This window comes from Branchiostoma floridae, chromosome 2 (assembly GCF_000003815.2).
Source record: "Branchiostoma floridae strain S238N-H82 chromosome 2, Bfl_VNyyK, whole genome shotgun sequence".
Lineage (NCBI taxonomy): Eukaryota > Metazoa > Chordata > Leptocardii > Amphioxiformes > Branchiostomatidae > Branchiostoma > Branchiostoma floridae.
The window spans coordinates 32,118,838-32,134,515 of NC_049980.1; the positions used below are offsets into that span (position 1 = coordinate 32,118,838).

Below are 15,678 nucleotides of genomic sequence, written 5' to 3' on the forward strand. Positions count from 1 at the left end.
CATTTATAAGCTGGGGAGTTTCATTGGCCCCGCGGTCTCCAATTTTTTATTTATTTATTGAGGTTCTCCACATACATAGACAATGGAGGGTATGGCGGAAAAGGCGTCGGCAATGAAACTCCTCTGCCGGCTAAACTGCTTCCCCAGATTATGATACTATCTTATGCCACCGCAAGGTCTGCTTGGAGATTAGCCTTCCTATGGGGGTGGGGGATGGTAGAATTCGCGATCGGCCAACAACAAAAGTCGGGAGATTTGCCAGGGGGATACCTGTTCCCCATCTGCGCATCCGACCCACTCCTCTGGTAGCAAAACTCCCCTGGCAAATCATTCTCCCTCTCCTTCCATGTTATTGTAGTCAGTTTGGTAGAGACTAAACGCTGCAAGACTGACTACACTGTTTTACTCTATCTGTTTGCAATTTGCCCTCGGAAATGAACTTGCAATTAAGATTATTATCATAGGGAGAATAATTTGCCAGGGGAGTTTTGCTACCAGGGAGGTTGGCCGGCCACGGATGCTAAACCTTAGCGCAGACTGATTCCCCGGGCCAATGATCTATTCTTCATCTTATAGATATAGATCTTTAGAGGTTTCGTCCTTTTCTGGGATCTTGCAAGTTCCCCAGCTGGTGACCTATATTCTTCGACGATTCCTCGTGTAACTGAACAGAACACACTACAGTAAACGGACCGGGATTTCTCCTGTTTAGTTTGTGTGCTACTGTATGAAAAGTAAACGATAGCATCGTCGGCATACATACACCTTACATTGTTATATACTAGTCCCTACCAGACTGACTACTAGCTTTTACTATTGGGAGAATAATTCACCAGGGGAGTTTTGCTACCAGAGGAGCTGGTCGACCGCGCAGCTCCAGAGGGGAAGTAACTCCCCGGCCAATTTCACGATTTTTGCCGAATTCTACGTTCCCTTTATCCCCGTAGGAAGGCCTGGTGGAGGCTAGCTATGTGCAGTGATGAATGTAAGGGTAGTGAATAGGACACATCAAATAGCAATAGCGCAAGCAACTGGATATAATTTTCTCCACTTTGGCGTATAACTGTGTACTTTTTTATTGCAACATGAAGATATACTAAAACGGCACCACTGGACAAAACATGGTACATATAACAGAAAACACATAGACGGGAACGTCAAATGTACAGGAACGGAGGTGGACAGTTAAAATATAGCAAAAGAACAAAAAAGTGACATTGGTTTTGAGAAAAAAAATGGTAGAAAAATACAATATAGAAATGACATCCTAGATAGTCCGTTTTAAAAGTCTAGTTTCAAGTAAGTATTCCTCAGTTATGGCAAGAATTTGAGTGTTAATTTTTTACGACATTAACAGTGAACATTTGAGTAAAACGTACACAATAGCGCTGTCAGATAAGGTTTTAACATCTAACACATGAAATGTTCAAACTTCCAAGTCTGTTGAGGAGGCATGTGCGTTGAATGGGCAGTTTGGGCAGTGAAGCAAATAATGATCATGAATGCTTTCGCATCGGCACCCGCGCAGCTGCAAGAAGGACTCGTATTAAAACCGTATTGTATTATACGTTACGACTATGGTTTAAGCTGCAGGAGCCGATGCGAAAACGAGTATCAAACAAGAGTTCGTAGCCCTCAGGCCTGCATGAAATGTATTGGGTGTCTGTAGACCTATTGTGTATTTTTTTTCTTTTTCGTCCCTGGTTTCGAAAGTGAGATTTTTACCGTGTTGGTTGTGCACCATGCAAAAGTCTGAAATTCCATTATCGGAATGTGTAAGTTTGGGCATGGATGAACATTATCTATTTTGGATTTCTTAAGCATGTAACCAACCACAGTACCTTAAATCATTGAGACGACTTTTCCTACCTTTTTTTGTCTCAGATGGCCCATGTAGTTATTCTGTCACATATGATATATTCAGTACTGATATCTTCCTATTTCAATGTACTGACCTGATGCAGCTGCTAAATCTCCTTATTGTACCAATGATATTCATTAAAGATTTATTTCTGGAGTGTTATATCACTTGACACTCGAAGGTTATTTGCATAATTTGACAAATTATATTTTCGCAGTAGTTCCATAGACAATATGAATAGTGGTAGCCCCATCCAGCAGCATTAGGGTGGTATGATATTTTATTCAATCCGTCCAACTAAAACCTAAATCTCTTGAAGTACCTACCGTAAGCCAAATTTTACAGCAGAATTTACTATTCGAAATGTCCTTGTCAGTCCCATTCATAGATGGCAAGCTGCTGGCAACATTAAAAAGTTCAGAAAGCTGTTGTAGTCAGAGTGAACACCCAGCAAACATCCCCCAAAATCAATGAGCAGTTGCTTACAGGGGGAAATTTCATCATATTTTTGCAGTGACAAAATGCAACAAAAGATACCAAATTTAAAACAGAACAAGGCCTCTACCACTTAACCCTGCCCTTAACGGCATGTCGTGATGGTTTTAGTTTTCCCTGATATTGTCGATGTTGACGAAAAGGGAAACTACATCAGTCGCAATTGCCACAGTAGCAACCAGAAAACAGCGCTCCCTCAGAGGAGCCTGCCTTCAAGGCAATATTTTGCACGTGGCAGATTTAGTATCACGCACAGGTGATGCAGACGATTGCTTGATCGCTACATGCACGTGAGTTCATAATTAGATGAAATCTCAGCTCTTGTCGGCCCCGGGTCAGTTTACCATAATCATAATAACCATAGGGACAAGTCGAACAGAAAGGCAGGCTCTAAATATATGTGATATAATGCTTATGATATGATTTTTGTTGACAGCATATCATAATACGATCTTCGAAAAAGCCTGACTCATAGAGCCGGCAAGCAGACCGAGATAACCATACCAGTTATGCTTCATTTGAACCTTTGCTTGTACATGTAATACTCATGTTGTCACGGTCTCTTTTGATATATTTTTACAGTGAAAAATATCATAGAAAAGTATTCAACAGCTACGTCCACGTTTGGTTGGATAAAGAAACGCAAAAGCGGTCATGCGGCTATTCAGAAGAGACACAAGTGAAAAATCGTACGACGCTGGAAAAATTTTGAACATCATCCGATACGTTGCGATGGCTGATTTTGCTTACGATTTTGCTGCGATTTACTGCGCTCATCGTACGATATGCGGAATACTCCATCGCAAGGAATCGTACGCGCTTTGTGACCGGGGCTTAAGCTTGAGTCTCCGACGGAGAGGTACTGTTGGCTCGGACAGGGCAGATCTAAGAGAGAATAAAAGTCACTAAAGCTAGGGGCACAACCCGCCGCACTTGCAAATACGTGCTGTCTACGTGCCAAAACGTGGGCAATCTTTTGGTGTCCGTAAGTGGTAAGTACCGTCTCCGTACGAGCTCGTAGGGAATTCGACGGATTTGGGAGCACGCAGACACTCCGTAGAAATTTAAGTGCATGCAGAACTTTCTCTGCGTTCGGGCTGCGGATTCGCCCGCCGTACGTGCCAGTACGGGCGACGCGCCTGCCCTGTACAGCCAATGAGCGCACAACGCACTGGCTCCGTGAGTGTATTAAAGTTTTCTCACAGTCAATTGCTGTACGGACGGCGCACCTAGCACGTGTGTGATGCGCACGTGGTGATTGCGTGTTGGGTGCTTACTCCGCGCTTCACTTGTTCACCTGTGAAGGCCGACGCACAACACACCTGCACTGTAACGAGGGAGCAGGTGCTCCGCACGTACAACGTACTTGGCAAGCACATGGTTTCTGCAGTATATAAAGCCGAGTCGACGAAGGACTGCCAACCCGTCTCCAAGATGCGTAAGAAGACGCAGAAGGTAGTTGCATCTGTAGCAGCTTCGACCAGAGCCGCCCAAAAGAAAGACCAAGCTTGAAAGGTCGTCCTATATATATACATCCCCCAAAAACTTATGTTCATCGTACTTGAACGCACTTACACCATGCGAGTGAGTAAGGAAACCGTACGTAAGCAGCACGCGTAAGTAGGGACTACATACGTTAACGTGGCAATCGCACAGAGACCGTACGTTGTAAGCACGTGCAACTCACCTACCACTTGCTCAACGAACGATGAATGCAACCGCTCTCAGCCAGGCGTGGCGTGCAGATCACGTACATACACCTTGCGCAACCGTGCGAGTGACGTGCGTTGACTTACTCCCTCCCTGCTCTTGCCAGTCGTTCCCCACGTTTTCAGGAATACGTGGCGGACGTGGCCTCCACAAAAAACGTACGGACAAATTGCACGTACGGCGGGTTGTGCCCCAGGCTTAACAACGTATGGACGACTCGAGTCATTCTTAACAGCTCGTCAGATTTCGCGCGAATGTACGCTTTCCTTTTGTTTTTTTGTTCTGTTTGGGTGCCAAGTAAAGCCCCGGTCACAAGAATCGTACGACGTCCTTGCGATGGCATATTCCGCATATCGCACGATGATCGCCGCGAATCGCAGCTAAATCGCAAGCAAAATCAGCCATCGCAGAGCATGGTGTTCAAAATTTTTCCAGCGTTGTACGATTTTTCACTCGTGTCCCTCCTGAATAGCCGCCTGACCGCTTTTGTGCTTCTTTAACCAACCAAATGTGGACCTAGCTCTTGAATACCTTCCTATAATGTCTTTCACGGTAAAAACAAATCAAAAGAAACCATAACAACATGATTCTTACAAACAAAGGTTCAAATCTTGCCTTCTTGCCGGCTCTACGAGTCAGACTTTTTCGAAAATCATATTTCGCTTTTTTGTTATGATATGCTATCAAGAAAACATTCCTTCAGACAAAAATAAGGGTGTGGTCACAAAGGTGCAAAAATCGGTCGGACGACGAGTTTGCGAGCTCTAAATGACATTTTCGGCAGTAATTCGTCCAGTGTTTTCTCGATCCGCGCGATTTTTAGGAGTCGTCCGATGCTCGCTGTGCACCAAAACTTGTTCTAACATCAGCTACTAGTCGCCGGTGATGTTTGAGGTCGCAGAGCTTTGAAAGTTTGAGGTGTCGGGCGAGTAGAGACCGACTTATTGATCGTTGGTCGCAAATCGGATGACATACTCCCGTTGGTCGGAAGACTTTCGCCTGACTCCCGGTTGTTTGCAAATGCAGACTTTGTTTTATCTAGCAAGTAATTCTGTCATTGTGGCTCCTGTCTTATTAGTATGAGGGCTGTGTTTATCACACAATTCTTGTGGTTATGGTTAAAAACATCTCCACAACTTAAGCCTCGGTCACAAAGCGCGTACGATTTGCTGCGATGGAGGTTTTATGCGCGGTATATAAGCGCAGTACGTCGTAAGTCGGGAAAGAATCGGAAGCAATGGTTTAAATGTATAAAACCGTGGTCACAAAGATCGTAGGACATCGTACGATAAGGTCTTAAGTGCGTAACGATTGAAGACCGATTTCACCTCCAAAAATCAGGCGATTCTCGCTAAAACTGAGACGGTCCGCAGGATCTAGGAGTATCGCACAAAACTGGCAACCTTCCTCCACATTTTGCTCTTGTGCAAAGTCAGTGAAGTCGGGCGTGTTTCCTACGAGCATCCTGCTTGTGTCGGGGAATGTTCTACGAGCTTGGGTCGAGGTCCTGTCAATTGGTCCTGTCATTAATTTTGTACCTGACTGAAACATGACCCATGCTTTCTGAATTATTCTTTCCATGAGGACCTTCTTCTTTTCCTTGCCCTTGTAGTCAGGTTGACCCGTAGTACAGAGGGTTCGCCTCAAAGAAATCTGCTATGGCGTTTTCCACTTTGTACGCTTGTCCGTCATGTTTTTCCTCATCTTTCTTCTCACCATCATCATATTCTCGGGCTTCTTAGTCTCCGGAGCCACGCTCTCCTGACACTTTTGTCTTGGTAACTTTTTTGTCCTTCTTTCTCGGCGTCATCTTTCACTCTATACACACATGCGTAGGGGCTTCAGAGGTGTGGTATTCAGGGCATCTGTCCAAGTGCAACTATGCTCAATCATTTCCCAGGTGATAGGCGAGCACAGACCTACTTATTGATCATCGACCGCAAATCGGATGGCGAACGCTCATCAGTCGGGTGACGTTCGCCCGACTTCCGCTTGTTTGCAAGTATTGGCTTTTATGAAACGTGAGGGTAATTCTGACATTGTGGCCCCTGTGGTAGTATGTAGGCTTGCTTTTGACACATTTCTTTTCTTTCATCGTTTCTATTATGCCCGCGCACCCCATTTATGGCTTTAAAATATTCCTACGACAAAAGAATCAACATCTAGTGATCTTTTGTCTTTTTGCGAGGAACGTTTTGTGTTACCTTGTCCGCGTGCAAGAGGTAATGGGAGGTTCAAATAATTATTCACAGGCGATCGCACGAGCCTCTCTTATATGTGACAGGGACAGTTATGGGGTGAAAAATACGCACGGCCATGTGAAGATGTTCAAATTGACCGACCTTCAAGCGATGAAGTGAAGTATGTCCAAAGCTCGTACATCATGTGGCAGGGGTATTAAGAAGCACAAAGAGTTCAGGTGACTATTCAGGAAGAGGCACGAGTGGAAAATCGTACGACGCTGGAAATCTTTTAACATCATCCGATGCTCAGCTGCGATGGCTGATTTTGATTACGATTTTGTTTCGATTCACTGCGCTCATCGTGCGATATGCGGAATCGCAAGGACGTAGCATGCGCTTTGTGACCAGGGCTTATACCCCCGTTACATTACGTGAAAATCATTCGGACGACGATTCTGCGAGCTTTAAGTTAAACGACATTTTCGCGAGTAAGACGTCTGATGTTCTCACGATCATCCTGCGATTTTTCGGGATCGCCGGCGATTTTCAGGGGTCGTACGATGGTCGCGATGCAGCGAAACATGTTCTTAATATAAGCGACAAATCGCAGGAGAGCTCTGAGATCGCATAGCTCGTTACCGAGTCGCAGATCGTGCGTGCAAATCGTGCGACCTCGCAAGGGTATCGGTCGACATTCGATTAATAGTCGTGAGTCAATCCAGCACAGATCTAGTTATTAATCATCGAGCGCAAATCGAATGGCGAACGCCCGTCAGTCGGGCGACGTTCGCCCGACTTCCGTTTGTTTACAAATATTGAATTTCTGGGAATGTGAGGGTATTGTGGCCCCTGTGGTAGTATGTAGGTTGGCTTTGTGACGCACTTTCCTTTCTTGTGTCATTTCTATTATGCCCGCGCATTCCATTCACTGGTTAAAACGATTACGACAACAAAAGATTTATTCACAGACGATCGCACGAGCCTCGCTTAAATGTGACGTCAACAGGGATATTTTGGCGTCAAATACGCAAGGCCCTTCCTGCGATCACGAAGTACGCCCGAAGATCGTATATAATATGACAGGGGTAAAAGACACACGGATTTCTGTGCATGAAGGTGCGAGGAAGATAACACTATTTTCTACGGCGATGTTTTTCTGTCAAGTTACAACGTTTTCATAGCGAGCACGTTGTTATCATAGGGAGACCTTTGTTGTTCAACGGAAATGTCACATCTACTTATTTACTGACTTTCACAGCGAATGTTCTGTATGTCATAACTTCTGTTCACAGCGATTGTTCTAAAGTTTAGCGTCAAACTTCTGGTCATAAACAGGCTCACTTAACAACCTGGGAACCCTGTACATTTTGCGTTTGCGGGATATGTTGTCTGCCACTGGGATTTGGTCACTGTAATGATTTCTGAATACGTGACGATTATATGTTCATTGTGTACACTGTGGTTTGTAACAATTGTCTGCCGACAAATCCAGGAAGATGAGTGACGTGTCCTCGAGCGGCCTCGGTCACTTCACAAATGGATTTTCTTTAGTTTTAAAGTCAGTTTTTCATCAATCAGGTGACATCATTGGGCGAAATGCCGTCCGATCATATTTTCAGAAATTTAGGGGGTCCTCCTCCGATTCTGGCCCATGACGTCCCATGACGTAATTTACGTAGCATATTTACGCACAGGCACATGATAGGTCATATAAAATGAGGATCCGAAGTGACTTCCCTTTTCATAACAATGCATAATTCCTTGACGTGTAGAATATGCAACGTATAGCAATTCTGCAGTATAATGCGATCTTATTTTTCCTGTTTCATGTCATGATACAAATTTCACGATAATACACTTTTGAGACATGCCACATGCGCCATGGTACTATTCTGCTCCGTTTTTTAATAGATTTATTTTCGCAAAATCTTCACACGAATTCAGGTCCACGGCAATGTACCTTAGCAGACATTTTGTACATTTTCTAACACAAAAATCCATGTCAATGGGGCGAAATAAGCATTTGTTGGTCCCTGTATTTTATGGATGTTCAGCAATACAACATGAAATTAGAAAAAAAACTCGAAACGTATCTGCGTGCAGGCGTCGAACGTGGCATTCTTCGAATTTCGCCAAGTTCGTCTACTGATACCAAGATCCCCTATGATACCCTTGTAATATTGAGTAAGCGGAGTGCTACATCCCTGGCGGAGGGAAGTGGTACTGCATGTAATGTAGTTTACTTTGAAGTACATTGTATACGACTCTGTACAGTGTATTGGACTCAGTACACTGTGTAGGACTCAGTACAGTGTATTGGACATACTACAATGTATTTGACTAACTACGATGTATTTGACTCACTACAATGTAATTGACCCAGTACAATGTATTTGACTCAATACAATGTATTGGACTCAGTACAGTGTATTGGACTCACTACATTGTATTGGGCTCACTACAATGTATTGGCCTCACTACAATGTATTGGCCTCACTACAATGTATTTTGCCGCTGTATGTAATACATTGTATTTGTGAAATACATTGTAGTTGAACGTGTAATACATTGTATTTGAGTAATACAGTGGATGTAATACATTGTATTTGAGGAATACATTGTATTAGGCCCTGGAATACATTGTATTAGGCCCAAATACATTGTATTTGGCTTTTGACTGGAATATTAAACCATACGTGGCCTTCTCATTGTTTGGAGACAAAGGGAGTACTGGAGTTAGGGTGTTCAAGCAAGGCCCGGAGGTAAGGCTTCAACATAACGTACACATTGCTATGTTGTTTGTTGATTATATTGTTTGACCCTAGCTAGACGTGGTTGCTAAGACATTTTTCTTGATTTACATCACATGGAACGGTCTTTTTTATCAGTTTTTTCCTTGTTATTGACCACGGAGCGAATGAGGTACTAAGGTCAGAATATGTCAAGATGACGAAGGAATATGTTGAAGAATTACACAGTAGTGACGACATCTCTAAGCTTTGTGTGTACCCTGACATTCTGCGTATCATTCGATAGTTGAGCATATTTAAGCTGGCCCTTAACTAAATTATATTACAGTAAATTCAAAGCCATCAACTATTTATACGCTTAAGCGTTTACCATTATCTACCTTAGACCTTCCAGGCTGGTGGCGTGGATATCTTCTTGATGGCTGTAGAAGAAAGTCTGGGTGATCTTCATCGACTTCAGATCTGGCACGACAACCAGGGCGGCGACGACAGGGCCTGGAAGCTAGATAAAGTCATCGTGCGGGATCTGCAGTCAGGAGACACGTGAGTACAATTGAGATATGATTTATGTTTTCGAGAGCAGTTTTCAATAACGTTTACGGAATGCATTATTTGCACGTACAAATTAGAAATAATGAAAATAACATTTTTACCTGTTCAGTCCATGTAATCTTCAAGTACAGGTCAAAACTGTACAAGTGATCACCTCAACACTCAATGTGATCATGTTCGGTGGTCCCTTAGTTAATATTTTCCATTGATGACACAAGCATTATTAAGAATCCCGCCCTAGGTGACCACCTGTCCGTATGGACCAGATTTTGTCGGTCCCTGGGTGGTCGTTTACTACAGCCTTGGCGTACATTGAATTCAAAGCTTTTTGTTTTGTTTTTAATATACAGAAACAGCTTTCTCTGTAACCATTGGCTGTCATTGGACCGCGGGGACGGTAGAACCAACCGGATTCTTCCTGCTTCAACAGAGCACGATCTGTCGTCCTTCCATCTTTTCACTACAAAGGCAGCCCGCGATTTTAGAAATGAGCACATCTGGCTCTCCACCTTATTCTGCCCCAGTGGAAGCCATTTCAGTAAGGTCCAACGTCTCTCATGTGGACTGTGTATCATTTACACCACCATGATTGCCAACGCCATGTGGTACAAAACGGAAGACAATGTGGATCAGACGACAGTGGTGAATCTTGGGATAGTTTCCTTTACCCTTCATGAGTTATACGTCAGCACGATGACGTCACTGTGTGTCCTCCCAGTAAACGTGCTCCTCATCCAGCTCTTCAACCGGTGCAAAGAAAAGAAACAAACAGGCAAGAATTCAGTGTATGTTGCAGAGAAAGGAGACGCAAAATCTTTGCTTTCAAAAACACGGTCATCTTCCCAATTTCTTCCCCATGGGTTTGTGTACGTGGCCTGGTCAGTCCTGGTCCTTGTCTGCTGCGTATCGGCGTTCTTCACCATTCTCTACAGCCTGGAGTGGGGACCTGAGAAGGCAAACGCGTGGCTGAAGACATTCTTGATGTCCTTCGTGCAAGATGTCTTTGTAGTTGAGCCAGTCAAGGTAAGAGCTGCCCGTTCATGTGTCATCGTTCATGTGGTGCCCTAGAGGAAACTTTTGTAATGGGATTTTGAAGGGGATCTCAAAGAAACGAAACTAAGAGGAGGAAGTCATGCATTTTTATCTGTCCAACTGTCTAGAACATTCTTTTGGCACCACACACTTCATTTGTTACTATTTAGTCAGTGAATTGTGTTCACGGCAGGCTTCACCACATTTACGCCACCATTGTCTTTGCTCCTCCTGCAGATACTGGCTTTCTCTGCCCTGGTGTCGTTTATCTGTAAGAAAGCCGCGGTGGTATCGACGCAGGATGACCACGTCAGACAAAACATTGACGTGGATGATTCCAGTCCGTCAGAAGGCGGCCTGTTTGCCTGGATATCTCACCGTGCGACCATGAGAGGTTTGTAACACTTTGTAGTATCAGAATCTGTGGGTGCCAAGTCCTAGCAGCTCAGAGGCTGTTAATTGACGTTGAATATCATTATCTTCTTCAAAGCTGGTGTATTACGCCGAACGGCGGTTATACAGGCTATATAGATACAGATAGATACAGATAGATTATATTCAAAACAGAATCTAGTAGAATTACTTTTTACTCTATTAGACTCATGTTTTTACCCGATTAGTCTGTCAATGTACTTGTAAACCTGTCAACGTTGTGTAAACGCCATGGAAGTATGTGCACTTCGGCCATCATCGATTTGTGTTCTGGCATTTGTTTTAATCTTTTATTAATGCCCTGAATTTTGATACACGAGCTAAACAGTTAGTAAAAGATGAGCTTTTTGTATACATAATGAAATCATCTGACAACATTGTACTGCAAAAACTCTGTGAATTCATATACACTTGTTTCAAGAAGAGAAAAGAGACATGTAAATTGTAGAATAGTATAGCATTACATATTTGACTATTTTGTAAACGATAGATGTGCTTATAGTGTAGCATAGCCTTAGTTGTTCTGTCTCTCCCACTGCCACTGTAAAGATTCTTTACAGCAAAGTTTTATGTAACTACTGCATTTAGCCCATATGGGCAAGGTCATGCAAATAAAGATCATCATCATTTAATCTAGCAATGAGATAGATGCTGAAAGCATGGCATCAGAACTACCTGCAATTTTGTTTTGTTCATATCTGTGTCGAGTTATTCAATATCAACTCCGAATATGGGGGTGACTCTGGCTAAAATCTGTGTACATCTTCATTTTCACTAGTGGCTAAACAGCAGCTACATATGGCTCTCTCGAAGCATCACAAGTCGGATGCACAATCACAGAAAGAGCGAAAGAAGAAGGAAGAGACAAGAAAACAAACAGACAATGTTATACAAGAGGTTGTCGGCTTCTTCCTGATCGTGATGATTCTGCTCGTGGTGGCTAATGGCGGTACAAACGTCTACTCTCACCACGCCTACAACACTTTAGGTGGCATCTTCCAAACGGACTTTGATCAGGTCAGATTCTGTGATTCCCTTATTTCTATCATAAGGCACATAACAGTTATATATATATATACATATATATGTAATACGCACTTGCTTGCATAAGTAAACCCCCCCCCCCCCACCCACACACACATGCACACACACATAATTCTACTATGTGTCTGCGTGGATACTTTTTCCAAGATAAAACTCTTACAGTAGCTATTTGTTCACAGATCCAAACGGCGGATGACTATTGGTCGTGGGCGCGCGATGTCCTTGTTCCGGGTCTGTTCCAGGAACAACATTACAACGGTGATAAAGTCGGTTGGAGACGTAAGCTTTTCGTCAGTGACGGCGTTTCTTACAGGATCGGAGCCGCACGCTTCAAGCAGATACGAGTTGAATCCAGTAAGCATTCATCTTTAGTACAGCGTAGTGTTGTATTCTGTCAGTGTAAAGGTACATTCATCACGTCAGCGTGGGCTAATGACTGCTCTGTAAAGTGATATTTCAGAAACCAAAGTTAAATATTGAAAAAGAAAAAATTACGCTGAATAGGTACAAAGCCCTTTTATCTTTTTTCATTGATTTTTTTCTGAAACCATATTTTTTTGCATAGAACGTATATTAATACATGAATATAAAACCTGCTATCTTCTTCCGCCCACTTCAAGGATCCTGTGGTTTTCACCAGCGCTACACCAGCCTGTTCTTGAACCAGGAATGCAACAGCGGGAACTCCTTCTCAGACGGGGAAAAGCGAGACTTTTTACCCGGATGGAGACTCCTTTCCTCCTCCAATTTGTCCGAAGATTTCCATGAGCAATCCCCCTGGACCTACCAGATTCCCGAGTCTGGTGGCGAGCTGCCCGTGATGGCAGACATTGCCACGTACGGCTCGGGAGGTTATGTTGCCGGAGTAGGCAGAAACAAAGATGCCGCCCTCGCTGTCATCGCTGACCTGAAGGAAGCCGACTGGATTGACCGCTATACACGCACTGTCGTCGTGGAGTTCACGGTTTATAACGCCAACATCAACTTCTTCAGCACGATGTCGTACACGGTGGAGTTCCTCAACATGGGAGGGGCGGTGCCGTCCCGTTCTATCCGGACCTACCGCTTACATCGGTTCGTGGGCCCAGCTGGGTATATAATCCTGGTTCTGCACATCCTTTACGTGGCGTGTTTCCTGTACACGCTGTACAGGGAAGTAAAACTGATGAAGGAACAAGGGAAAAGGTACTGCCGACAACCGTGGAACCTTCTCGAGATTGTCAACATCCTGGTTTCTTTCAGCGCCTTTGCCGTGTTTGCCGTAGACTACATTACATCAAGGCGTACCCTCAACAAGCTACTGCTTCATCATCATGGTAATAACTTTTAGTTTGTACAATTAATTTGCTTTAGTGATGAATCAAATGACATTGGACATCAAAATATATGACATGAGACAGCTTTAAGAAATCCTCGCAAATAGTTGGCAAAATAATTGAAATTAGTATTCTTTTGTTCACAACCCATCTCTAATGACAAATTTACACAAACTTAGAACCGATAAAAACTGTTCATTATGCGCCGATGAAGACGACATCGTTGAAACGTCTGCTCAAGAATAAAGGAGGGTTGTGTAAAGAAGACGATGTTCAGCTTTCAATAACGTTGATTAGATTATTTCATGATGCAATTCTTACCTTTTCTTGCCCCCTTTCTTTAGAGTCGTCGAAGTTCATCAGCTCCGATCTTGCTTCCTTCTGGAACCAGGTGTTTGTTTAGACAGTGGCTGTGTAGAGAAGACTATGTTCAACTTTTAAAAAGTTGATTACAAACATTGTACATTTCATGATGCAATTCTTATCTTTTCTTACTCCCTTTCTTATAGAGTCGTCGAAGTACATCAGCTTCGATATTGCTTCCTTCTGGAACCAGGTGTTTGTTTGGACAGTGGCCACCGTCGCCTTCATCAACATCTTAAAGTTTCTTCGCCTCCTTCGCTTCAACCCGCTCATGTCCGTCTTGATGACGTCATTACGGCACATGTTACCAGAGGTCGCGGGCTTTGCCGTCTACTTCACCTTCCTGTTTCTGTCATTCGTGCAGCTGGGACACTTGGTGTTCGGACTGAAAATACAGGTGTGGACAGGTTATTACCGTTTTTTGTTTCCGTTTTCTTGGGAACGGTATTTTTATCATCAGTGACACTTGGCATATGTCTACATCCTTTAACGTTCTAAAGTTAGGACCAAAATTAGGGCAGTACAGCGTGCCCGGTAACTTACTAATATATATCATTTCCCCTGTATTGTATTTATTAGGTAGACAAAGCAAATAAATAAGATAGTGCATGAAGCACAAAGATAAAAGAGTGTCGATGTCAAAAGAAGTCAACCATTAGTCTGATCATGGACGGTAGGAAGAGCAATCGCAAGACTCTTGATGAGTGAAATGCCTTTTACAGGAATACTCCACGATTGTCGCCTCAGGAAAGAGTCTCTTCCTCTGTTCACTGGGGAGTTTCAATTTTGATGAAATTCTAAGCACCAGTAGAATCATCGGGCCCTTGTTCCTGTACGCCTATCTGTGCATCGTCTTCATCATCATCACCAACATCCTGGTGGCCATCATCAATGATGCACTTGTGGTCATGAGAGGGTTCACGCCGCCTCCGGAACATAGGGAGATTCTGGACGAGTTGTGGAGGAGGCTTGCCAACTTCCTTGGTCTGGCTAACACTGCAAGTCAGGGTAAGTCAAGCCTCCACTCAGAAGTAGAAGTCAGCATTTAGACTATTGAAATGTTATATTGTTGTTCATTTTCTGTTTGGCTTTTTATTGTTACTGGCAATCGACCTTAGGGTAGGAATTTGCAATAAACTTTGATAACCTAATACAACACCAAGATGGTTAAGACGCTCATCCTAGTGTGTCCATATTAGCTCATATTTGGATGCAGATAAAGTCGTCTTCACCATGTATAATTCCTACTTGTGATGTAACTGCGTAGGTGTTTATTTGTCTCCCCCTGACGCGATGACGATGTTTTACAGAGGATGACATGCTGGCATCGGAGAAATTGAATGATCGTTTGACTCGACTGGACCTTCTTACACGGGCCATGAAGGAGAGACAAGTCGCAGAGAATGTGATGCGAAGCTACTATCAGGCTTTTGAATTACCTAGAAAATGACGTTGTCATTGGTCAAATGATGCCATGTTAATTTAGAAATCATGCGATCTCCAAGAATGGTGTAGTAGGCTGAGGTCATTTTATGAACCATTCTAAATATAAAGTCTGGTAGTGATCAAGGTTGAGCGTTGTTATGACGTAGCAAGCTTTAGCACGCGTAATGCCGACCTTTGCTTGTGGCAGATCTGACGTTAACAATACTGCAGGTGTTGTCTGGCACGATGAGACTATACAATGTCAAGTAATGAGAGTAATATCTACGTGTATATATTGTAGCGGCCTTTAGTTGCGTATCGACTGAACAGGTTTATTATAATAGCAGGAATAATATGAAATATGAAAGATATATTAACGCTATACCAAGACGTTTAGACTGAATGAGTAGATTTTGTAACAAATGTCTAAGTCATAGTAACAAGCGTTTAACTTGTAGATATACAGTCAAGTAAGAATGGAAAGTTATGAACAATACTCTACTCTAATACTAGTG

General features: G+C 43.3%; 2 protein-coding genes across 2 annotated transcripts; both read left to right on the top strand.

Annotated features, from left to right (window-relative positions):
* The first annotated feature begins 3,790 nt into the window (after nucleotides 1-3,790).
* LOC118409188 (polycystic kidney disease protein 1-like 2) lies at nucleotides 3,791-13,778 on the top strand. Its single transcript, XM_035810056.1, has 8 exons — nucleotides 3,791-3,811; nucleotides 9,385-9,542; nucleotides 9,902-10,574; nucleotides 10,821-10,977; nucleotides 11,794-12,032; nucleotides 12,239-12,413; nucleotides 12,680-13,375; nucleotides 13,720-13,778. Exons 1-8 carry the CDS (start codon nucleotides 3,791-3,793, stop codon nucleotides 13,776-13,778), a joined length of 2,178 nt encoding a protein of 725 aa, XP_035665949.1.
* Nucleotides 13,765-15,291, top strand: LOC118410537 (polycystic kidney disease 2-like 2 protein). The gene is made up of 3 exons (XM_035812296.1): nucleotides 13,765-14,135; nucleotides 14,461-14,746; nucleotides 15,049-15,291. Exons 1-3 carry the CDS (start codon nucleotides 13,845-13,847, stop codon nucleotides 15,186-15,188), a joined length of 717 nt encoding a protein of 238 aa, XP_035668189.1. The 5' UTR covers nucleotides 13,765-13,844; the 3' UTR covers nucleotides 15,189-15,291.
* The last annotated feature ends 387 nt before the right edge of the window (nucleotides 15,292-15,678 follow it).